The sequence below is a fragment of the Phasianus colchicus genome, chromosome 11, assembly GCF_987193195.1.
Source record: "Phasianus colchicus chromosome 11, bPhaCol1.hap1.1, whole genome shotgun sequence".
Lineage (NCBI taxonomy): Eukaryota > Metazoa > Chordata > Aves > Galliformes > Phasianidae > Phasianus > Phasianus colchicus.
In genome coordinates, this window is record NC_143446.1 from 342942 (window position 1) to 367098 (window position 24157).

The 24157-nt window shown below is 54.7% G+C and overlaps 2 protein-coding genes across 23 annotated transcripts; one reads left to right on the forward strand and one right to left on the reverse strand.

Annotated features, from left to right (window-relative positions):
- The first annotated feature begins 132 nt into the window (after window positions 1-132).
- LOC149916329 (annexin A4-like) lies at window positions 133-7711 on the forward strand. 9 transcript variants are annotated; one of them, XM_090147819.1, is made up of 6 exons: window positions 133-623; window positions 1269-2794; window positions 3141-4580; window positions 4869-4963; window positions 5528-5588; window positions 6604-7711. In XM_090147819.1, exons 1-2 carry the CDS (start codon window positions 182-184, stop codon window positions 1907-1909), a joined length of 1083 nt encoding a protein of 360 aa, XP_090003945.1. In that variant the 5' UTR covers window positions 133-181; the 3' UTR covers window positions 1910-2794; window positions 3141-4580; window positions 4869-4963; window positions 5528-5588; window positions 6604-7711. The 9 variants fall into 9 exon arrangements, 8 of the variants coding, with proteins under 8 accessions (XP_090003945.1, XP_090003946.1, XP_090003941.1 ...); XM_090147820.1 differs by having other exon boundaries at window positions 133-2295; window positions 2719-2794; window positions 3141-3313; window positions 3530-4580; window positions 4869-7711; XM_090147815.1 differs by having other exon boundaries at window positions 4869-5588.
- Window positions 7712-11309: 3598 nt separating this feature from the next.
- LOC149916330 (uncharacterized) lies at window positions 11310-24109 on the reverse strand. Of its 14 annotated transcripts, none has more exons than XM_090147823.1 (17): window positions 23292-24101; window positions 22567-22838; window positions 21069-22472; window positions 20092-20220; window positions 18122-18345; window positions 16927-17980; window positions 16352-16413; window positions 15644-15797; window positions 15136-15392; window positions 14731-14801; window positions 14300-14379; window positions 14066-14177; window positions 13577-13700; window positions 12866-13003; window positions 12404-12546; window positions 12074-12199; window positions 11310-11964 (listed from the first exon to the last, which is right to left on the reverse strand). In XM_090147823.1, the coding sequence occupies exons 6-17, from the start codon at window positions 17003-17005 to the stop codon at window positions 11844-11846; spliced, it is 1467 nt and encodes a 488-aa protein (XP_090003949.1). In that variant the 5' UTR covers window positions 17006-17980; window positions 18122-18345; window positions 20092-20220; window positions 21069-22472; window positions 22567-22838; window positions 23292-24101; the 3' UTR covers window positions 11310-11843. The 14 variants fall into 14 exon arrangements, with proteins under 14 accessions (XP_090003949.1, XP_090003952.1, XP_090003951.1 ...); XM_090147826.1 differs by having other exon boundaries at window positions 22567-22676; window positions 23292-24099; XM_090147825.1 differs by lacking the exon at window positions 22567-22838 and having other exon boundaries at window positions 16927-17371; window positions 17476-17980; window positions 23292-24094.
- Window positions 24110-24157: the final 48 nt, after the last annotated feature.

Genomic DNA, 24157 nt, shown 5'->3' on the forward strand with positions numbered 1-24157 from the left:
CATTTCCTTGTTGGTGTTCCCAATGGGTGGCTTTTCAGCCCAACTGTAACTGCTAGCAATAGGCTGTGAGCATCCCCTTGCTCTCCTTGGACTGCTAACAAAAGCACAAAGGAGGGGAAGCAGCCCAGGAGGAAGAAAGGTGTCCCTGCACTCAGCCCCTTGAGCTCGCCTCTCTTTCCTGATGGCTTTTTCAGCCTTGGGCTGTACTGAGGGTTGCTGTTTGCCCTGGGAAACCCAGCTGCACGCAGGCAGCGATGGCCTGCACATCAGCCTCCCGTTTAGGCACGAAGAGTTGAGGTGTGGGTGGGATGGTGTGAAGAGCAGAGCTGGGAGTGGGGAGGAGGAGAGGGCAGCAGGAGAACGTGCCTCGGGCCCAGAGCTCAGCCCCGAGGAAAGGAGCTGGTTGCAAAGAGAAAACCAGCTTCCACTATTTCTAAGTGGTCATTGCATCTTAGGTCTGGGTCTGGATCCAGCAGGGGGGCCCACGTGCAGCCGTTCGGGAGGAAAGTCCGAGAACAATTCCACAGCAAAGAAGGCAGTTTCAGTGCTAAGGCCTGTCTTCCAGCTGGACATCGGGGTGCTGTGGCTGCAGGACCTCCAGTCTCCCAACGACATCATCCCTGGTGAGAAGGCAGCAGCCACCTTCCCCTTCCCACCACACGTCCGGCCAGGTGTGTTATCCCTGCTCTTTGGAAATGGCAGAGAGCAGCAGAGAATTGTTTGCAAAGCTTGGGGTACAGCGTGAGTTCCTCCAAGAGGAACCACAGACCAAGAGCTGTTTCTCTGAAGGACCTTTCCTATGGGATTTGGTCACGATCATGTTGCATGGGAATGTGGCTTGCTGTGGCAGTGAGGCTGTGCCTTCTCCTGGCAGACGATGTCAAGACTGAGTCGCTGAACTACCATCAGCTCTTGCGAGCCTCTGGCATCCCACTGCACATGGTACAGTGCTGCATGCAAGAGTGCATGCTCCTGTACTGTCATCTCCTGAGGAACAAGGAGCCTGTCTCAGCATTATGACGTGCCAAGATGACTTCCTCCTCACGAGGTTCTTCTAAAGCTGCATTGCAGCACTGGAGGGCAATACCAGAGTCATTGCACTGTCCCACACTAAGTTGAGGTTTTGAGGGTGTGCAATCAAATCACCACTGGCCAGCCTGGATGTGGCAGGCTAGCCAAATGTCTTTCCCCGTGCTTGCCTCCCGGAGTGATGGGGAGCCGAATGCTGATCCCTATTCATGGCAGAAATTCTTCTCTTCACCCTTCAGGAGTCTCTCCACACTGCACCGGAGCCCGTCATTACATCTGTGGGAGCACAGGGGGAGACCGAGGTGCACGGGGTCCTGCAGACTCCACGTGTCTGTTTGCAGCACGCTCCCAGCATGAGCAGGCAGCTCCCGCAGGACGAAGAAAGCGGGACAGAAGAAAGCACCTACTTCTGCTCAGACCAGCACAGCACTCCATGCAACAGAGGAACGTGAGTGCTGCAGGTAACGGCGCCGCACGGTGCGACAGCAGAGGCTCGATCAAAGCTGCCAGTCGTTCCGCGGCTCAGAGTCCCGTGCGGAGGAAGTCGTCTTGGCCCGGTGGTTCCGCCGCGGGCGCCGGCTCTCGCCGCGGCTCGTTCTCCCTCGCCTTCTCCCACGCGACAGCGGAGGCTCGCTCAGAGCTGCTCGCTCTCCACGCCGCTGCGGAGCGGCCGAGCCGCTCGGAGCCGGACAGACCGTGCGCAGTACGGCCGCTGCCACGGCGCGACCGTGTGGGCCGGTGCCCGCCGGGGCCGGGCCGTCCTTCCGTCCTACCCGAGCCGCCGCCGCCGCCGTGGAGCGACCGAGTCGGTCGGTGCTGGGCGGACCCGGCCCGTTCCGGGCGTACTCGGGCTGCGTGGCTCGGCGGCAGGCGCGGCTGACTGCCCCCGCTGTGAGGGGTGTCCGGCCTCTGTGGGTGCCTGTGCCAGTGCTGCAGCACTTACAGTGCGGGAGTGCTCCTGATGTTTGGTGGCAACCTCTGGTCCTGGCACTGGGCTCCACTGGATGCAGCCTGGCTCCGTCCTCTCTGCCCCTCCCTGCAGGGATTGATGGCCGTGGGTGGGATCCCCCTGAGCTGCCCTTCTCCAGGCTGGGCAGCCCCCTCTCTCTCAGCCTCTTGTCATAGAAGAGGTGTTCCAGTCCTTTCACCATCCTGGTAGCCCTCCATTGGACTCTTTCCAGCATGTCCATCTGTCTCTTGTACTGGGAGCCCAGACCTGGACACTGTTCTCCAGGTGCAGCCTCACCAGTGCCGAGCAGAGCAAAGGTAATGGTGCAGAATAATGGTCCTTACTGCTACAGGTCAGGACTAGGGCTATGATGGGAGCACGCTGCTTTATGATTGACATGGAGAACTGCTAGGAAGAAGGCCTGGTGGGCCTGAACACAGGTGCCAGGTGGCCCAGCTTTTATTTCACTGGAAACCAGAGACTCCATGGGCAGCAATGTGGAGATATGTTCTCCATGTAGTTGTGCCCCTGTGGCTTCTTTCTGATATGCTTGGGAAGTCCCACTAGAGCAGACTGCTGCGTGAGACAGAAGCCTGATACAACATCACTCGTGTGGGTGGAGTTTTACTATCTCTGTGTTCACCTCTTTTATGTTTGTTTGTTTCTTTGTTTGTTTGTTTTCAGTTCAACTCTTATGTGTGCAAGTCTGCCTTTACTAAATCCTTTCCTTGTGACCTTAGGCAACAATCAAGCGGGCCTCAGTTTTCAGCGCTGAGCAAGAAGCGCAGGCGCTCAGGAAGGTCATGAAGGGCTTTGGTAAGTTGATCTCCCTCCACAGGTCAACTTTTATTTTTTCCCCAGTGCTGGGAATGGCTGCTCTGATGGTTTGTTAGAGGGAAGCATAGCTGCTTGCATTGCTCCACTGTCCTAAACACACTGCACAACTGTCCTAAAAATCGTTGAAAGGTGGAAACAGAACTGCCCTTCATGTCCCAAAATGCAGCTGCTCTGGTGGTGTGGGTCCTGGCAGCTTTGTGCGCATAGCTGTAGTCCTGGGGCTGTTGAGAACCGGCTGTGTAGGGGACTGGAGGTGGCACAAGAGCAGAGGTCTCTTCTGATTCTTGTGCAAGCAGCCTGACTGGCTTCCATTTGTTGGTTTCAGGCACAGATGAAGACCAAACAGGGACACGAGAACCCTTTGAAACATGGAAGATGTGTCAGATGCCATCCTCAAGGGAGCAGCCAGATTCTAGCAAGAACACACACACAGCATCCTGTGTCTTGACCAAACTAAACGTTTCCCAATGTCAGCAAGTTCTGAGCACTATTGGCAGGGTAGGTGGTCTTCAGAGATGTGTGAACGTGGTTGTGTCACTTGGGTGAAAAGTGAGAAACGACCTAATCTCCGTAAGAGAAAGGTCAGCAGAGACTTTACCTGACCAGGGTTGTTTTGTTCTTGTTCAGTTCAGAGCAGTTGTTGATGCAAGGAGGGTTGGAGCCTGAAGAGAAGTGGTGAACAGCTCAGTTCCTTCTGTTCTCTTGGCCTTCTAGGGTTTGATTGATGACTTGAAGACGGAGCTGAGTGGGAATTTTGAGAGGGTGATCATTGGGATGACTCCCACCACCATGTATGATGTGCACAAACTAAGGAGTGCTGTGAGGGTTTGGAAATCTTCCTTCTGTATTGCTTAAGTTCTGTCCAAGGACTTACTGCTTTGTTATGTATGTTTTCTTATTTATTACTAACTCTTAAAGAAACCTGGTTGCACGTCACAAGCAGTTGCTGGTATCTTAAATCTTGCTGTGGCAATTCCCTAGGGAGCAGGAAAGATGAAGGTTGCCTGATTGAAATTCTGGCTTCTCGCACCAATGAAGAGATTCATCACATTAATGAGAACTACAAGCTTCATAAGTAGTGTGAAAGGCCAGGCCTTGTCCTGCTAATGATGATGGCTGGAGTGCTGCAGTGATGCTGAGAGCCGTGGGCATGGTTCTGTACTTAGCTACGTTATGGCTAGAAAATGTGGGCAGCACCCAGGTGGTGGCCCTGCTCCTAACGGATGCTGTGTGTGTGTTCTTGCTAGAATCTGGCTGCTCCCTTGAGGATGGCATCTGACACATCTTCCATGTTTCAAAGGGTCCTTGTGTCCCTGGCAGAGTGAAGTGTGACTGCCACTGGGGCAGGGGGGAGAGGAGCTAAGAAATTTGATTGGCAGCACAAAGTAGCAGGTCTTGAAAATGGTAATAGCTGTGGTAGGCCAATTAGAAGACTGCTAGCAATGAAAATGAAATATTTCTGAGGGACGGTCCGGATTTAGCTGAGAGTGCTGCAGGAATGATAGAACGTTCGTGCAGCATATAAGGAGCTTGTTGTTGCAAAGCAGTCTTTTGAATCTGTCATGGTTTTATGTTTTTTGGTTTTCAGTATTCTGCATCGAAACATCATGTAGTGTACTGGAATTAAAGTGTTAATGCTCCAATTCCAGGTACCTGTCCCTATACATTATGGAAGTCGTGGATCTGACCCTTCCGGGTGGGGCGGGCTCTTACTGCCTGGCAGTGGGTGCTGGAGGTGCTTTCCCAGCCGTTCCAAGCTTTCCAGGTTTGATTCGGTCTCAGGAACTCTCTCTCATATCTTATTTGATTTATTAGTCTCAGTTTCAATTAGATTGTGTTATATTGTGTTATCTTGCATTCCGATATCATAGTTAGTAAAATAAGTTTTCCTCCTTGCCGCTGTTTTTTTCAATCTCCCTTCCTTCCTTCGCATTTTGTGGGGCCGGGGGGGTGTGGGGGGGCAGGGGCCTACTGCCCCCTGTCACAGGCATAGATTGATCTAGTAAACTCCGTGTTAACTCTCTGACTTTCTGCCATGGACTCTTCCCCTTAGTTTTTGATGGTAGTGAGGCATTGCTGACAAGGACATAACAGACAGCATTAAATCTGCGGTGTCAGGAGACCTGGAAGATGCGTTGCTGGTGGTGGGTGAGTGCTCTGCTTTAAAACGTTGTCTACAAAGTGATGTAATGATGAAAGGTGCTGTGTCTTCCCTCGAGTGGCTGTTAACGTAGTTTCAGGAGGCAGACATGGTTTGTCTTTGTTTATGGGCACAAAGCCAGGCTGGGTGGGACTTGGAGCACTCTGGTGTAGAGGGAGGTGTCCCTGCCTATTGCAGGGGGTTGGAACTAGATGATGTTAGGGGTCCCCTCCAACCCAAACCATTCTATGATTCTATGCTTTACAGACCCAGTCAGGCGAGAAAGCTATCTTGTGCTTTATGGTACAGTGTGCTTGGTCATGGGGTGCTTTGGCAGCAGAGGTTTGCTGCCAGGAGGCATGAAGACCTTCATGCAAATACTGCTGTGCGCCAGGCACAGAGATGTCAGCTCACAGCTCATCACTGACTGGATGCCTGCACTGCAGCTGCTGTTTGTTAACCTGGAGGTGCATCTTGACAGAAGAAACACCTGCACCAAGAAAGTGCTGCAGCATTGTGGAAAACCTCCTGCTTTTACTGACTTTAATTCTCTTGTTCTTGTCTCTCCTTAGTGTAAAGTGCATGTGAAATAAGCCTGCGTGCTTTTCTGAAATACTGTGTGATTCCATGAAGGTAAACAGATCATGGAGTAAGATTGCTTGCTTCCTTCTTGCATTTTCATGCTCAAGTCAGCAGCATCATGGCAATCGTGAGATGGAAGCTGCAGCCAGTCAGGAAACTGGCTTTTCTAGGAAACATCAGGCTTTTCTGCACATCAGGGTAGTAGTCTTACTCAGGAGCAAGCTGCTGCTAATGGATCGCTCCATTAATGCAAAATTGCTGTAATTAAGAGCAGCTCCTGCACAAGACTGGGCACTGAGACCTTTGTGTCTGTCGGTGATTCTCCAGCAAGTTCTGTATTAGCTGCATGGGGCTGCTTTCCTTTCTAGGGCCTGGGAACAGCCAACAGCACTCTGATCAGAGTGATGGTGTCCTGCTCCGAAAAAGGATCTTTTTAGATCTGCTCTTCTTACCTGTATCCTCTCTTCTGTTCTGCCCTCTTTCTTCTCCCCTCTTGTTCATCACATTTCTCCCCCTTACAAGCTCCTCTCTTCCCTTTTTCCTTTGTTCTGCTCAATCTTTTCTCTCCTCTCCTTCTCTTCTCTCCTCTCCTCTCCTCTTTGTTGGCAAGAGGGCTCCGAGCTCCCTTGCTGGTGCGGAGAGAGAGGCTCAGACTCCCTTGCTGGTGCAGAAGGAACGATGAAGGACCTTTACTGAAGATGCTTACAACCTTTTATACCCGTGCAACAGCAACTTACATGTAGGAAGCAGGAGCCTCGTGTGTGTTTACGTCTGGCACAAGTTACTGCTAAGCTTCTTTACTCATTAGCAAGATAATGACTTTATCCCACATCTCCCCCTTCTCTATTAAGAAAAAAAGAAGCACGGTTCAAAAACAATCCTAAAAGTAGCTAAACTAAAATTAATACACTGAACAAGGATGGGTTCTGTAGAGTACAAACAGCAGTCCATATTAACCAGTCCCAACGATTCCAATTCTTATGATTCCTTGGTGACACAGTTGACAAAGTGCGTCTTGTCGCTGTGAGTCCAAACCACTGATGAAAGTGCTGTGGTCATGTTACAGCAGATGATGAGACGGATGGCCAGAGCCCCCAGATTCGCATGAGCACCCACTGGACACCCCAGGACTCCTCTGGGACATCCCCAGACCCTTCTGGATGACTCCAGGACCACTCAGACCCACATGAGAACTCCCTGGACCCTACCAGACCCTGCTGGGACATTTTCAGATCAGCCCAGGGACTCCTCAGAGCTCTTGGGCCCATAGTGGGAACTTCCAGATCCTTCCATGGTGCCACAGGACCAACATGGGGACTCCCTGGACACCCCAAGGTCCCGCTGGGATATCTCCAGACTCTTCTGGTTGAGTCCAGAAGAGCCCCCTGGAGCCCCCAAACCTCTCTAGGATGTCTCATGCAGATCCTTCTGCATGATTTCAAGGGGGGATAAGGGGGGATAAAGGAGGGTGTGGGTGGGGCGAGAAAGGGGTCAGTGGGGCTTTTTTGGGCTGGAAAGGGGGGTTGTGTGGAATCTAAGGGGGGAAGGGACTGTGAGTGAGTGGGACTGCTGTGGGGTGGAAAGAGGATCTGGTGATGGAGGGAGGGGTGGAAGGGGAAAACTGGGGAGTTGTGGAGAGCTTCTATAGGGTGTAAAAGAAATAATTTTAAAAAATAAAATATAAAAAAAATAGGAGGACCCTGGGAACTACAGGCCAGTGATTCTCACCTTTGTGCTTGGGAAGATCATGGAACAGATCATCCTGGATGACATGCTTGATCAAATGAGGAATGAGCGTGTGATCCGTGACAGCCAGCACAGCTTCACCAGAGGAAGGTCATGCTTGACCAATCTGGTGGCCTTTTATGATGGAGTGACGGCATCGTTGGACAGGGGAAAGGCAAACAATGTCATTTACCTGGACTTGAGCAAGGCCTTTGACATGGTCCCCCACCACATCCTTATCTCCAAGTTGGAGGGATGTGGATTTGATGGGTGGACCACTTGATGGATAAGAAACTGGTTGAAAGGCCACAGACAGAAGGTGGTCATCAATGGCTCCAAGTCCAGGTGAGACTGGTAATGAGTGGCATCCCCCAGGGGTCTGTCTTGGCACCGGTGCTCTTTAACATCTTTATCAATGACATCGATGATGGAATTGAGAGCACCCTCAGCAAGTTTGCTGACGACACCAAGCTGAGTGGTGCGGTTGACACGGTTGAAGGAAGGGATGCCATGCAGAGGGACCTCGAGAGGCTAGAAAGGTGGGCCCGGGTGAACCTGATGAGGTTCAACACGGCAAAGTGCAGAGTTTTGCACTTGGGCCGGAGGAATCCCAGGCATCCATACAGACTGGAAGGAGCGGTCCTTGAGAGCAGCCCTGTGGAGAAGGACCTGGGGGTCTTGATGGATGAAAAACTTAACATGAGCCAGCAGTGTGCTCTTGTGGCTCGGAAGGCAAATGGTATCCTGGGCTCCATCAAAAGAGGGGTGGCCAGTAGGGACAGGGAGGTGATTGTTCTTGGTTGTTCCCCTCTTGTGAGGCCCCATCTGGAATACTGCGTCCAAGTGTGGAGCCCCCAGTACAAAAAAGACAGGGAGCTGTTGGAGAGGGTCCAGAGGAGAGCCACGAAGATGATCAGGGGCTGGAGCACCTCCCCTGTGAAGATAGGCTGAGGGAGTTGGGCTTGTTCAACCTGGAGAGAAAAGAAGGCTGTGGAGTGACCTCATTGCAGCCTTTCAGTACCTAAAGGGAGCCTACAAACAGGAGGGGAATCAAGTCTTTGAAAGGGTTGATGACTGCAGGATGAGGGGAAATAGTTTGAAGTTGAGGGAGGGGAGATTTAGGTTGGACGTTGGGGAAATTCTTTACGGAGAGAGTGGTGAGGTGCTGGAACAGCTGCCCAGAGAGGTTGTGGATGCCCCGTCCATCCCTGGAGGTGTTCAAGGCCAGATTGGATGGGGCCCAGGGCAGCCTGGCCTAGCATTAAACAGGGAGATTGGTGGCCCTGCATGTGGCAGGGGGGTTGGAGATTCGTGATCCTTGAAGTCCCTTCCAACCCTGGCCATTCTGTGATTCTGTGATTCTGTAAAGGGGGTCTGGGGCAGAGAGTGGGGATTGTGGGGGGACGACTGGGGGGAGGAGAATGAAGCTTCCATGAGTGGAAAGGGGGCCTCGGGGAAGGAGGGAGGGGAGAGCTGGTGGTTGTGGGGGGCTACTATGGGACATAAGGGGGGTCCTGTTAGGGAATATTGGGGGTCAAAATGGGGGAATGGACTCCAGAGGTCAGGAAGGAGGGCATGGGGGGTACAGGGGACTCTATGGATCAGAAAATGGGGTCAGGAAGGAGGGGGGCAAACTGAGGGGACTGGGGGATGGTAGGAGACTACGGTTCAGAATAGGGGAATTAGAGTGGGGGTACTTGGGAGGACAGGGAATTCTGGAGGTCAGATAGAGGGGACTGGGGGGGTATGAATCTGCGGGACAAAATGGGAAGACGTACGGGGGGGCGGGAAAGGGGACACAAGGGATCAGAGTGGGGGACCGAGGAAGGAACAGGATGGGAGAGGGCCAGGCATGGGACCCTGGGGGTCAGAATGGGGAACAGGGACAGACACTGGTGGAAGAACAACTGGGAAGGGGTGGATGAGGACTCCATCGATGAGAATGGGGGAATTGGAGGTGGGGACAGGGGGGAGAGTGGAACCCCAGGGGTCAGACTGAGGGACTCCAGGGGTTGTAGGCAACCAGTGGTGGAGGTGGGGGGAAGGCAGTGAAATACCCTGGGTGGGGGACGGGTGGCACGGGGCCTGAAGCCTGAGTGGGGCTCGAAGGGCAGTGGGAGGCGAAGAAGACCGGGTGAGTGGGGGGACGGAGAGCCCTCAGGGATCTCCTGGGGAGGTGGGAGAGCGACTCAGGGGAGGGCAGAGCTCCAAGGATGGGATGCAACAGGCAGGCATCAAGATACTCCCCTCGATCCTCCTTCCAAGCGTCTCTCTATGCAATTATCTGGATATTTCCAACCATACAAACACCATAATCCTCAAAGGAAGAGGAGGGATTGATGTGGGGTGCTCTGTTCGGCAGCAGGGATTAGCACATCGGTTTAAGAACCAACGTGTGAGTTTAGCAAAAGGAACCCATGAGCGATAGTTCCGAAACTTTCCGTTTCAGCTTCAGGGGGAGAACAGCCTCGTTTCTCCTCCGGAACTTCGCACGGGGACACAAATGAACGCTTCTCCCTTCTGCCTCGATGACTGTGCCTCGCAAGAAGCCTCGATCGCCGAGGTTCGCTGCTTCGGAGCTGTTCCAGCCAGAACCGCAGCGACCGACCGCGAGGTACGGGGGTTTTCGCTCGGTCCCCTCACCCAGGATCCCCGAGACAACAGAGCGGCCGGGCAGCTCTGGCGAGAGCGGCTGACGCGGCGGGGACGTCGCCAGGGCAACGGCTCTGCATCCGCGCCCCCGCCGAGAAGAAGCCTCTGGGAGGGCAGCCTCGCGTCGCTGCCCACCACAGACGGAGAGGAGGAGTCGGACTGTGAGGATCAGGCGGGCTGTTTCAGCGAGGAGAAACCGTAAGCCGCCCGTACGCGGGACTACACCGCAAGGAGGGTTGCGATCGCTGTCGGTGAGCGGTAAGTGCGGGGGCTCCCGTTAACGAGCCGGCAGCGGGGCGAGGGCAGAGCCAGCAGTACCGGCAGCGAGGCGGGGCTGATCAGTCACACCCCATTAGGCTATCGAGTAGTGTTAGTGTGCCCCCAGATGGACCCCTGGGGGACAGCGCTGGTGACCGGCCTCCGCCAGGATGTGGAGCCACTGACAACAACCCTCTGGCTTCCACCATCCAGCCAATTCTCTATCCACTCGAGAGGCTGCTCCTCAAATCCATCTCTCTCCAATTAGAGATAAGGATATGGGGCGGGACCATGTCAAAGGCATCACACAAGCCCAGGTGCATGACATCAGTTGCCCCTCCTTGGACCACCAGTGCCGGCACTCCCAATGTAGAAGGCCACCAGATGGCTCAGGCACGATCTGCCCTTGGTGAAGCTGTGCTGGCTGTCTTGGATCGCGTCCTCATCTCGCATGTGTCTGAGCATCTCTTCCAGGAGCATCCACTCCAAGATCTCCTTGCGCTCAGAGCTCTGCCTGGCAACCATCTGCCTTCCTTTCCCCTGTTCTGGATTTCCCTTCCAGCTGTGTTCCCCGTGAAAAGGCAAATGGTTTCTCACTGTACAGCTGTTCCAGTCAAGCTTAATGTGGCCTTCAGACTGCCAGCTCAAATCTTTGTCTCAGTGCTGTCAGAGAGAGAATGTAAATGTTCCCCTTGTGGACGGCAGTGTTGGTTTGAAACTCCCTGCCTACAGTTACAAGCAAATCCACCTTTGCAGAGCTCCTGGCAATACAGTTCCCAGCTGCAGGCAGGAGTGCTCACAAGCCCTCTGGGGAAAGGAGAGGCCTTTCAGAAGCCCTCATGTTCCCTGTGCCCCTGCCTGCTCCTCGTCCCCACAGAGCTCCCCTGCGGTTCTCCCACGGAATTTCTGTTGCTGGGAGGGAGCTATGGGGATACGAGGGGACACATCAATTCTTCTGCACAGGAAGTGTGCACGGCCAGCAGAGATGGCTGCCGTCCTGGGAATCCGCTCTTGGAGAGCATGGGCCTACCGGGCCTTGGGAGCAGCTCTTGTTGCCACCCAAACTCCTCTCTCAAAGCACGGCTCCATCACATTAGTTGATGGCAACAGACACGACACCAGCAGACCGACTGGAAATAAGGCCAATTTATTTTTATTGGGAGTACTGCGTCCAGGGCTGGGGCCCCAGTACAAGAAAGACGCAGAGCTTTGGATCGAATCCAGAGGAGGGCCACTAAGATGATCAGAGGGCTGGAGCACCTCTCCTATTGAGAAAGGTGGAGGGAACTGGGCTTGCTTAGTTTGGTGAGGAGAAGGCTCCGGGGAGACCTCATTGTGGCCAATTCTTGAAGGGAGGATATAAAGTGGAGGGGGAACGGCCGTTGACGAGGCTGGATAGTGACAGGACAAGGGGGAATGGTTTTAAACTGTGGAAGGGGGGGCAGAATTTGGTTAGATGTTAGCAGTTCTTCCCGCGGAGGGTGGTGACGTGCTGGAACAGCTTGCCGAGAGGTGGGGGATGCCCCATCCCTGGAGGCGTTCAAGGCCAGGCTGGATATGGCTCTGGGCAGCCCGGTCTGGTGGTCGGCGACCCCGCACATAGCAGGTGGGTTGAAACTAGACGACCTTCAATGCCCTTTTCAACCTAGGCCATTCAATGAGTCTTTGATTCTACGATCTTCCATTCACAGGTGGAAATCTGGACAGCTTCCCAGCCCCCTTGCCGAGAGCTCCACCGCGGTCACCACCGTTGGCTGCACCTTCCCCTCTGGAGCGACGCGAGCATCGAGCACTACGGAGGTGAAAAGAACAGCGCACGGAGCGTTACGGGCTGAGCGCAGGCAAGTAGTGCAGGCTGGGCTCCAGCCCGGCTCTCAGGATCTGCTGCCTATGGAGCTCACCAGGGGAGCTGCCGCTTCAGCTCCAGCTTCTGCCGGTTTCTTTCCTCTGTGCTGGCAAAAGCCTCTTGCTGATGGAGGTGCGGCTCCAACCTTTGGAGCACCTGAGCCACTCGTGGGGAAAGGAGGCTGCAGCAGGAGGAGAAAGTCATCCCTTGGGCTCTGCTGAGCCCCCCTGCCTCTCCCCTCACCCAGCCCAGCATCCCCATGCTGCCGCGTGTCCCCACCCTTGCACCCCGCCAGAGTTTTTGGCCGGGCCGTGCCTGTCCCCGAGCTGCAGGGTCACAGCTGCCCGAGTGCCTCAGGCAGCCAGCAGAGCCCGCACACACTTACTCAGCATGCAGTGCCAGCTTGGTCGCTGTTCCCATTTTACTTCCCGGCAGAGGATCCACATCCTTCCTCCACCTCCTCTCCACTTGCTGTCCCCTGGGCTGGGCTGGAGGATGCGGAGCACGCATGCTCTGCCTGGCCATCAGCTGCCAAAGAGGAGACGCTGTCAGCAAAGTGGCTGGGAGCACGGGGCTGTTTCTCAGAAGCCCTCTGTCAAGGGCCCTGCAGCTTGCCCCGGCAAGCAGGAGACTTGGCCCTGCCAGCCCACGGCTGCCCGCCGCCCTTCCCTTCTCCCTGCAGGGCTCTCCCTGCGAGGTGCCAAGCTCTCCTCCCCAGGAGGAGCAGGCCAGCCCCTGCCATGCTGCACGGCGCCTGTCCCACTCCCCACCCCCTCAGTCCTGCTGAGCTCGCAGCCTGGCTCTGAGGATGGCGGCTGTTGCCAGCAGGCTCGATCCCTGACAGTACCTGGGGTGGACGCTGGTCCGCCCCTATGCTCCAGCCTTCCCACGCCGCCCTTTCTGCCCGTGCTTGCTCTACTTGCTGCTGGTGCATGGGCCACGTGCGGTCTACTTCTTTCCACAATGCGGACACTTCCCGGAGCTCCTGCAGAGACACAGCAGCATACAGGATCAGCCTCAGCCCCTGGGACTTTCCTTCAGCTCCACGCTCCTGCTCCTCGCCTCTGGCAGCCGGTCAGCACTGTTTTGTCCCTGAAAGACCAGGGGCCCTAAAGGCAGGACGGGATCCGCAACTTGTAGCAAACGTGGCTCAGAGGTCGTATTCCACTCTCATGGCCCCTGCTCAAAATCAGAGTGCTGTGGCAGGTGGCAGGCCAGGAGGCGAGAAAAGATAGGGAAGGTGTGCAGCACCCTCCATCTACTGAAGAGGAGCTGAAGGAGCGGGTAGAAATGTGAAATGATGGCACCCCAAGGGCTGTGCTCCAGGTCACTGCACACACAGAGGCTTTTGCTTCCCTCCCTGTGGAAGCACTCAAGGCCAGGCTGGGTCAGGCTTAGAGCAACCTGGTCTAGAGACAGGTGTCCCTGCCTACAGCAGGGGATTGGAACTAGGTGGTCTGAGTGGCCCCTTCCAACCCAAACTTCTCTATGATTCTACCATTCTGTCATTTGTGCAGTCTCAAGCAGCACAGTCCCCGTAGCAAGGCAGGGCCGGTACCTGCAGCACCCTCTTAGACTCCTCTGTGGCAGGGAGTGCAGTGCTGGTCTGGGCAGGAGTAGATGCTTCCTTCTGTCCCGCTTTCTTCGTCCCGCGGGAGCTGCCTGCACATGGCGGGAGCGCGCTGCAAACAGACACAAGAGGAGTCTGCAGGAGCCCAGGGCACCTCGGTCTCCCCCCGTGCTCCCACAGCCGTAAAGATGGGCTCCGGTGCAGTGCGGAGAGACCCCTGAAGGGAGAAGAGCTTCTGCCATCAATGGGGATCAGCATTCAGCTCCCCCAGGGATCGGGGGCCAGGGTGGAACATGAAGCTGGTGTGTCTGCCTCGAGCAATTGTGCCGCGTGCTTGCCATCCCTGGAGAGAACGGCTCCCACTGGGACACGTGTGTCAGGAGCCTTTCTGGGTGCTGAGAGCTGGCAGCTCCAAAGGGGAGGCTACTCCTACACGAGCACACGCATCTCCTTCTTCTTTTCGCCCAAGGCTCTCACCTGGCAGAAGGCTCCTTCGCCACGTCTTTCTGCCTTGAGCTTGGCTTGCGCTGCAGCAGCATGGAGGGGGGAAGTGTCTTCCGCCTCTGCAGCAGCCTGCTGGCAGAGCCCCCTGGAACCAAGACAGAAAGAAGTTCTTCAGAGCAGCCCCACGGACACAGCATGTGAACCTGGATCCAGCCACCCGGCACGGGACAGGGCCCACCTCCCTACAGCTGGGACCCGTTCCCTCACCTCTACTCATCTTCCGCTCTACTGCAGCTTTCTTTTCCGCGGCAACCTCTGCTCTGCTCTTTTCCACAGTGAGCTGAAACCTGGAAACAAAGAGTGACAACCCTTGAAGAAGGATGACCTCCTACCCATGCAGCTGTTGGCGGTATTTATCTATGTGCTATGCAAAGCGTGGCATCCTTTTCCTTCCTGGCCATGCCAAACCAGCACACGTAGCCCAAATTCCTCTGCACGTGCAGTCCATTCTCTCTGATGAGAATCGGGACAGCTTGGGCACCAGTAACACAACCATGATTCCCAGGAGCCAGACTTTCCAGGATTTCTACCCAACTGGATGCCGAGCACGGAGACCCAGCAGGGCACGTCTCAGAGGAGGAGGTGGGAAATAAGCCTGTCTCCTGGCCAGCTAAGTGCTGCAGAGGAAATGCGCTCACCTCGGGAACACCCGGATCCCATGGGCGGTGGTCTCTGGCCCGAAGTCAGCAGAATCTTCTGTCCAAAATCTCTGCAAAGGGACACAGACCTGCTGGAGGCTTGCCAAGGCCATTTTTTCATGGCTCTTCTTGACAGGAAGCAAGCCTGGCTCCCATGCCAAGAGAAAGCTGCTCTCCACCAAAGCCTCTTCCGTGAACATCAGAGCTTTGTTCTGCTCTGAAGGAGCAGGATGGCCAAATAGAGAGGCTGTGCAAGAGCACTGCCAGGCTTTCTGCAGGGGCAGAGATCCAGGAAATCTCTTTGCCAGTGGAGAAAGCCGTGGGGACAAGCATTGGACTGGCGTGCCACATCCAGGCTGGCCAGCAGTGATCTGATGGCGCACCCTCAAAACCTCCTCAACTTACAGTGCGGAACAGAGAAAGGACGGTGGCATTGCTTTCCAGCGTTGCAATGCAGCTGCAGAAGAACCTCATGAGGAGGAAGTCGTCTTGGCACGTCATAACACCAATGTTCTTAAAGACAAATGAGACGGGCTCCCTGTTCCTCAGGAGGTGACAGTATAAGAGCACGCTCTCTCGCACGCAGCGCAGCACCACGTTCAGCGGGACGCCGGAGGCTCGCGAGAGCTGCCGGTAGTTGAGCGACTCAATCTTGACATCGTCTGCAAGGAGAAGGCACAGCCTCACTGCCACAGCAAGCCACATTCCCATGCAACATGATCGTGACCAAATCCCATAGAAAAGGTCTTTCGGAGAAACAGCTCTTGAGCTGTGGTTCCTTCGGGACGAACTCACGCTGTACCCCGAGCTTTGCAGACAATTCTCTGCTGCTCCCGGCCATTTCCAGAGAGCAGGGATAACACACCCAGCCAGACGTGGGACAGGAAGGGGAAGGTGGCTGCTGCCTTCTCACCAGGGATGATGTCGTTGGGAGACTGGAGGTCCTGCAGCCACAGCACCCCGATGTCCAGCTGGAAGACAGGCCTTAGCACCGAAACTGCCTCTTCTTTGCTGTGGAATTGCTCTCGGACCCCAGCAAAGACCCCGAGCCCCGGAACCAGGACTCCCTGCACGGGGAAAAGACAGAAAGGCTGACGAGTGTGTACTTTAGGGGCGGCAAAAGCCACAAACATCAAGAGCATGGGGTCACTGCTCTCCGCCCTCCCCACTCCTGATGGACAGCAGGGTGAGATGGGGCTCTCCGGAAAGCTTTGGAAAAATCTGTGATCCCTGCAAGACAGTCACCTTCGCATAGTATTTCCCAACATCCTTTGGCTAGAGAAGAGCCCGGGCATTTACAGCACAGGGCTTAAGCCTGGGACTTATTCCCAAGGACATCCTTGGCATAGGGCCAGAAAAAATCCCCCACCCATTTCTCCCTTGGCTCTCCCCGTTCTGATCACAGGGCAGAGCAAAGCCCCTGCGTGTGCCAAACGTTTGCTCAGGGCAGCTCTGGCCTTGGGTTTCCCTCCCAGTTGGCCAACAGGCTGCTCTGGGCACTCGGCTTGGGCTCAGCGTGCTGCTCAGTGTGGTGCTCAGGGAGGGACTGCTCTGTGAGGCCCACACTCTTGGCGGGACTGAACCTCTCTCGAGGGCAAGGGCCACCAGCATACCAGCCCACCTTGTCCAGCTTCATCTGTTCCAGGATGTAATCAGACACGGCATCCCAGACCGCCACAATCTCTGCAAAGGAAAGAAAAGACATGTCATGCTCCAGGACAGCCTCTTCACAACTGCTTGGCAAGCTCCTCACACAGACAGTGATCGATACAGGCACACGCACACACCCCAGAAAAGCACCGCCATGGCTAGCGGAGCTGGGCTTTGCTCTGATTTCAGCCTTATTCAGGGCCCCGAGGGGAAACGGGGACATAGGAAACCTGTGGGACACAGGATGCCTTTCCTCCCAGAGCAGGAACCTACGGAAACACCTGTAGGTGTGTTCTCCCAGGGAAACCTGGTCTTGGACTGCCCTATCACAGGGGACTGAGCATGCCTAAAGGAACCTGGGGGCTCTGGGCAGCTCTACTATTGGGACCTGGCTGCCACGTGGTCCCCAGAAGAGCTGGACCCTTGGGCAGGGCTCTTGCAGCAGCCCCCAGCCATGCCCAGCCAAGCACAGAGAGCAGGAGCTGAGGCTTTGGACAGCTAACAGCCCCGTGCGATGCCTTGGGAAGGGAGTCCGGAAAGCCTTACCTTTGGTAGAGAGTTCCAGCAGTGTTGGGAACGTGTAGACCAGCTCCGAGCTGAGGCTCACAGTCCAACAGCCTTCCATGTCGCTGGCCGACAGCCCTCAGCTCAGAACTAAGGATGCCCTCCACAAACAAGGCTCCTCAACCAACCAACAATTCTCCGCAAAGTGCCCCTGCTCCTCCACGTGTCAACAAAGGTCACCCAGTGCAGCCTTGCTGCCCCTGAGCCAACTCCTGACCGCAGAAGGACAGAGCCCCTGAGCAGTGCTGCAGCAGCGCCCAGGCCTTGCAGGGAAGTGCTGGCACTGATGCTGCCCTGTGGAAGATCTCCTTGTGATGCAGCGCATCGCATTGTGACATCAGCCCGGGTCACCTGGAGCTCTGTTGGGTCACTGGCACGGAGAGGAGATCTCCTCTTCCAGGAGGAGTTCCAGTTAACTTACTGAATTCTGTTATGAAAGAACGCAAGCCTAACTTTAATGGCTTAGTAAGAGAAGTTGTTTCACGTCTGCTTAATAAACAAAAACCTGTGCGTTCACAGGCACACACACACCTCACAAGGTTGAAATATCATTATTGACAGTCACCGTGGTTTACTCGGCAAATGGCACGAGAACTTGCCACGTGTCATACAGGCTGAAGCTGGTGAGCTGCTGGCGACGCACAACGATGATGACACTGCATCACGGCTGTGCCACGCTGATGTCACATGTGGTCTCCTCTGGTGGTGGCACAGAGTTCACCACCGTGTGTGTCCCCGTCCTCGTGGCAGACAATGATGGGCACCAGAGGGCTCCAGTGTCACTGAGTCCGGCTGTAGGCAGGCCTGGAGGGGTGACAAAGGACAGCAAGAGGCTCAGAGACAGCACGGTGACAACGCGGGGCCACCAGTGCCTACCTCTGTGTGGTGATCACAGCACAGGGAATAATGTCATCCAAGGGATGGTGACACACGAGTGATGGCGACACCGGATGACGGTAACAACAGTGACAGCCAGGGATGGGGACACTGCATCACGGCTGTTCCACATCGAGGTCACCCTGTGTCACGGTGTTACCTGAAGACAGTGACACTCGATGACACCCAATGGCATCCAGTGAAGGTGATACCCAACGATGGTGACACCACCAACCCCATGTCACACCCCACGTGTCCCCCAACTGCCCCCAGCCCCCCTCCCTGTACCCCTCCTCGTCACCTCTTCAATGAGGATGGCACCGCGCTGCAGTTGTGCCACCATGGCAGGGGGGACAGCTTGGGACAGTCATGGACAGCCAGGGTGACAGCGACACCAGGCTCCAGGAGCTGTAGGACGCTGATGGGGCTCTCGAGGTAGACGGGTTGGTACGGCCCCAGATTCCATGGTTACAGTGACAGTGTGGACTTCGGGACAGGCGGTTGTCCCGGTGCTGGCATCCGGTGCTGGGACCGGGGGGGGGGGGCAGACAGGTGGACCCTGGGGGTCAAAACGGGGGAGGCACAGAGGGGAGGGGTGGGCACCTTCGGCCCACGGAGCCGAGCGCGTTCCACCGCCGCCTCCTCCTCTCCCTCCCTCCCTCCGCCGCTCGGGCGCGTAGCGCTTCCCCACGCCGCTCTTCCTTCCCTCCACCCCCTGCCGCTCCTCCCTTTTCTCCCCCCGGCCCCCTCCGGGCCCCGTCCTCCCTCCCCACCGGCTCCGCTCCCTCCCCCGGCTCCCGGGGGTCTAGCCGAGCTGCCCTCCCTGAACCTTCACCGCCCCTACCCGGCACCGCGCCCCTTTCCCCGGGCCGTGCCGGGGATTACGCGCAAATCGCCTCGGCCTTAACCCTGTTTGCGGCCGCTCGGGCTGTCGGGGAGCTCCCGGGGTGTGCGGACGGCCCTTCTCCGTTGCCCCGGACCGGACCGGACCGGACCGGCGACCCCCGGCCCTCATCGAGCGACCTTCGAGCTCGGCGCCCCCTAGACTCGCAGGAGGGGCCCGAGGGGGTGAGAGCATAAAGGGCAGCCCTACTGAGCAGCCCCTTGCCCCCGCTGGGGGATCTGGGCTCAGCAGCTGGTCCCGCGTATAGGGCGAGCACTGCGATGTAGTCCTTCGAGGCATGGGTCGGGACGCGATCCGTGGCTGGGACGTGGGCTGGGACATGGGCCCTGCGTTAAATGCAGAGCAGAGATGGACACCGTGTGCATCCGTTCATGGGGGCACCACGCCTTAAGGAGCAGCACATTTCTCTGCCCTCCACCAAGCCTTTTATTGACACACTGAGTGTTTACTTGGAGGCTTCTCAGTTTACGAGTTACCAGCATACCCTTGAACCAGCATACCAGCCAACGTCTCATGGCTCTTCAAGTGGAGCTCATGTCTCCTACAAACTCAACCCTTTCACTGATTGTTTTTTTCCTCTTGCTGTACAACAGCAGGGTATGTGAAAGAGCAGAATTTCAGAGGAGATAGGAAACAAAGCTCCATCACCACGTGAAGCCACGCTGTTCTTTTCTCCAGCATTGCTGTGTTGCTTTCGTTCCAGCCTGCCCTTTTGAGTTCACAGCTGCCAGGTTTGATCACAGAAAGTAATCACTGGGTTGTCTACTTGGTAAGTGCAAACATCAGGAAAGCAGTTGGAATTCACAAGAATAGAAGAAAGGAAACTGCATTGCTAATATTTAAAGATATAGTCATTTTCTTTGTGGTTTTAGGCTTTCATACAGAGCATTAGGATACTGCAAACTGAGGGTAGTTTGCAAGAAGTAGCAATTTTTGCCTCTCCTGCCCTCCCTCTCAGTAAAAAGGTGAAGTACCTTCTGTATTTTACTAAGCCTACTAAGTTAAAGTGGTGCACCACTAACTCAAGCCCAAAGAAGTGCTGCAGTGGTATAGCTCATCGGGAGACTGAAACTGCTGCAGCTCTTCCAGCAATAGAAAAAAAGAACTATTTTTGTTGACCGTGAGTTTATGAGTGGTCTGTTGTTGAATTGCTTTTGTTGAAGGGTTGTAACCTCAGAAGGGAGCAAGCCAGATGACTGACAGCAGGTTACTTTTTTGATGATGGTGAGAAATTGCATGTGGTTGTCCGAGGATGTTTGGTCTCCTTCCCTTTACCCCCAGGTGAGAGATACTGCTAAGGAATACCATCCTACAAAAGCCTGTAGACTAAGAATTGGTGTCAGAGTCATATTAGCTCCCCTACTTACCACGTGATGCACTGGATAATCACACGACTGCTGTTCTGTATCCTTTGACATCATCCAGCCTCTGTAGCCATGGCCATGCTTTGTGGCAGAAGTGGTCTGCTATTAAATATTTGTCATCCTTGCACCCTGCTGAACCACAAAAGCCAAAAACAAGAAACAAGACTCTTATTTAAGCTACTTCTTCAGCTCCAGCCCTATACATATTCTACTACCTTAAAGTTCAAACCGGTTCTTGGTGTCCCTTTTGCCCCATTTTTTATTTCATATGCCTTAAATCTTGCAGCTGTGACTAGATAGATAGACAATTTTGTTCACCTCATTTCATCCCCTGGAGTTCAAAACTTAGTTTCCATTAGTGGAAAGCTAGTATAGGCCCCTGAAGACTACAACAACCTACTTAAGCTTAAGGTATGTTTCAAGGTCGTGTTGGATAAGGAGGAAAGAAATCAGCTCCTACTAGCTAATGAAAACTGCAATGTCATTTCAGATCAGGCCTGCCAGTTTGGGCTCCAAGATGCCAAATTTGTTTTTTCACTTCTTTTTGTTCAGGGGATAGATTCAAACCTGCTGACAAGCCTGCCCTTAGTGATTTCCCCTCATGTGAGCTTTGCTCACCCTATCTGAGAGCCCCATTTTACAGAGACCAAGGTCTGTGCACTGCTTGACAGAACTAACTGAAAATCACAGGCCAAGTACTCCTCTAAAAAAATGTAATTCTGTCAAAGCAGACATGGAATTTGAGGACAGGTGTCAAAACCACAGGATTATTTATTTATTTGTTTGTTTATTTTTAGGGGCATGCTGCTGTGTTTGCAGAGGGGCAAGAGAACTGAAGGCAAGGGAACTTAAGTTGAGGAGGTGCTGCCCACTAAAAGAAACCATGGCACCTGTCCCCTGAAGGAAGGGGGTGGTGGTCTGGGAGGAAACCTTCCAGAGGTCTACGGTTGAACCAGATGATATTCATGGCCTTTTCCTACCTTAACGATTCTGTGAGTCCATAATTCAGAGAGCAATCTTCACAGCTGGCCTGGGAGCAGGAAGTGAGCATACAGCTGGTCTGCCAAACTGCATCAAAACATCTCCATGAGGGGAGATGGAGTTTGTTTCATTTCATCCTGTTTTTTTGACTTCGTTCCAAGTTGTGTTTTTGTGTGTTGTTTTTATTTTCTTTTCCTTCAAGTTTTTCCACTTAGTCTAGACGTTTGGGTTTGAATTTCTCAGTAGTCCGCTGTATACGCTGCGTTCAAAGATGTCTCATATCCTTCTGTCTCTTCTGTTCCCTGCCCTTAATGACTCAGTGAGAACTGGATCAACAGAGTGAATGCTTCATTATTGACTTTTTTTTTTTTTTTTTTTTAAACATGAAACGCATTGAAAATAGTAACACATGCCTGCCTTCTCTAAGCAAAATATTTTGGCTGTGTTGGACACGCTGAAACATACAGATTTTGAATTCAATGCAAATGTTTTGTTTAGACATTGACAACAAAACCCCCATCTCTTGAAGTACTTCCATTCTTCATGGAAAACAAACAAACAAACAAACAAAACAACAAAAAAGCCTTTCCATTGAAGAACTTGCCATTTTCTTTCCCTAAATTGAGGCAGGAAGACCTTAAAACAATGATTTTTCTTCATATTTTTTTTTCCAGCATTGCCTTCAGCATGTACCATATAAAGAATATATGCTAATGTTCATCAACTGATGCTAGCATCAAATTTCCTTCTTTTCTTGGCACATAATACGCACGCCTACTTTGAGTAAATTCTTCAAGGAAATGTTGCTCATTCTCCTCATAGTAGATATGCCAGTTGGATTCTTTTCTGTTAAGTAATTTTGGATGACATCCAAAGGTAAGGTTTGATCAACGGGGTAACTGGGTAGTCCCTGCCAGACAGATAGGTGGTAACAACCCACAGGAAATGGATTACAAGCAGAGAAAAAAGCACTTAGTTTTCAACCCTTCAGATAGAGCCAAAGTAACACAATGGGTTAAGGAACACATTTAAAACTAAAGGTATGTTTTATTATTGGCCAAATCCTGATACCTGTCTTGAAGCCCGCTCCTTTCTCTTTGTGAGGGCATTCAGACAAAATGCTGTAGAAGTTCTGGATTTCTCCCACTTCACAGTGTCTGTTGCTTGGGAATATTTCGTGCAAGGAACCTGAAAAAATGCTTTCGCCCACACTTTCTTCACAGGCTTTTTCCACCTTGTGTTTTTTCTTGTCGTTATTATTCCTCTTGTTACTGTAATTGCTGCTTCTGTATGTATCTGTACAAGACAGGATGCTTTTAAACAGTTCCCCACTGTTTTCAGTGTCACAAGGTGGAAGTTATTAATGCAGCTGGCAGGAATGTGTCTGTTGCCTTAGGGAAGGGCTGCAGGAAGCAAGAAATTGCAGTGAGAAGAAAGCCCTGCCCTCAGAAAAGAATTTTAGTGAAGGACCAGCAGAGGTATGGAGGGACAACCCACCTGCCACTTCATTGCCTTCTTCTTGTTTTACTTTCCCTTCTCAGTATTTTTTCTCAGATGTTAGCATCTCCTACTTTCTTTGTTGTTCTACTGACTTGATTCGGAGATATCTAGCAGGAGGTTGATGTGTTTCTCATTCAGTATTGTCAGGGCATTAGGAAAAGTATTAACAGCAGGTTGTGTGTTTATGGCCTCAAGTTGTGCCAGGAAGATTCAGATTGGACATTAGGAAAAATTTCTTCTTCAAAGGTGTGGCTAGATGCTGAAATGGGCTGCCCAAAGAGATGGTGGAGTCACCTTCCCAGGAGGTGTTCAGAAAACATTTAGATGTCGTACTGAGGGACATGGTTTAGTGGGGAAATATTGGTGGTAGGTGGATGGTTGGACTGGATGATTTTGAAGGTCTTTTCCAACCTTGGTGATTTGATGATTTGATGATGATGAAGAGGACTACAGTGATCAGAAGGGGGAAAAAGGGGAGGGGAGGCGCAACCCCGGGGGTCACACAGAGCGACGGGGGAGGTTGTGGGCGACCAGTGGCGGGGGGAGGGGAGGAGGGCAGTGAAATACACGGGGCGGGGGAGGCGGGGAGACACAGGGCAGCTGCCCCCGCCGAGCGGAAGCCCCGAGCGCCACAGAGACCCCGCGGGGCCAACGCAGAGCGGCACGTGGCCCCCAGCCCCCTTAACCCCGGCCCCGCCCCGGTGCCCCCCCCGAACACCCACCTGTAGAAGCTGAGGCGGCGCTCGGAGCCCCGGGGTGCGCCGCCCCACTTCCGCACGGCCGCCTCCTCCTCGGGTCGCGGGGCTGGTGACGTCACCCAGCGGGGACGGCGCGGCGCACGCGCTGAGGCGCTGTCGCCATGGGGACGCCATCACGCATGCGCTGTCGCCGGGGGGGCGGCTTTACGCGCTGCAATGAGGGAGGGCGCGCCGTCTCCACGGCATCAGATGGAAAACGGCGCTTGGAGACTGCAGCTGCGGGGCAGCAGCTCAGCACAGCGCTGCCGATGACTGGAGCCGAGCGAGAAGCGGACTCCGCTGGGCCGGACTCCGTGCCGGGCTCGAACGCGCCTCGATCCGCGCGATCGCTCCCTCTCTTCCGGGGCTGCCCGGCTCAGCCAGGAGCCGCTCCCGGACACCGGGCGGGTCCCGCCTCTCGCGGTCAGCCGCCGCTTCTCGCAGCCCGGCAGCGCCTCGCCGCAACGACGGAGGACGGCTCGGTTCCCCCTCCGAGGACAGCCGGATTCTGACGGGGGACGGACGGGGCCGGCGGCGGTGCCCCCGCGCCGCCTTCCCCCGACCGCGCGGCGTCCCCGAGGGCGGCGGCGGGGCAGCGGAGCGGCGGAGCGCCGCTTTCCCCGCACGGAGCCCCGCGGCTCCTCCATCCCGCCGGCGCCATCGGCATCACCATGGCGGCGGCCCCGCGTCCGCAGCCGCCATTGGCGGAGAGCCCGCGCTCGGCCCCGCCTCCTCCGCTCTGCCATTGGTCGGTGCGCCGAACGGGGCGGGCGCTCCGCGCGGGGTCCTTTCTGTCCGCGGGCGCGCCGTCATTGCGACATCACCGCGCGCGTCCCCGTGGCCCCAGCCCG

What these genes read in the sequence shown, in the direction of transcription:
- LOC149916330 (XM_090147821.1), bottom strand. Translation starts at nt 16,603, where the DNA reads ATGTCCCCGTTTCCCCTCGGGGCCCTGAATAAGGCTGAAATCAGAGCA. An exon ending in AACAGATGAAGCTGGACAAG is followed by an intron (nt 15,798 to 16,351) that starts GTGGGCTGGTAT and finishes TTCCCCGTGCAG; the next exon opens with GGAGTCCTGGTTCCGGGGCT. An exon ending in CTGAAGCGGCAGCTCCCCTG is followed by an intron (nt 11,965 to 12,073) that starts GTGAGCTCCATA and finishes TCACCTCCGTAG; the next exon opens with TGCTCGATGCTCGCGTCGCT.
- LOC149916329 (XM_090147812.1), top strand. Translation starts at nt 182, where the DNA reads ATGGCTTTTTCAGCCTTGGGCTGTACTGAGGGTTGCTGTTTGCCCTGG. An exon ending in TCCCAACGACATCATCCCTG is followed by an intron (nt 624 to 1,268) that starts GTGAGAAGGCAG and finishes TTCACCCTTCAG; the next exon opens with GAGTCTCTCCACACTGCACC.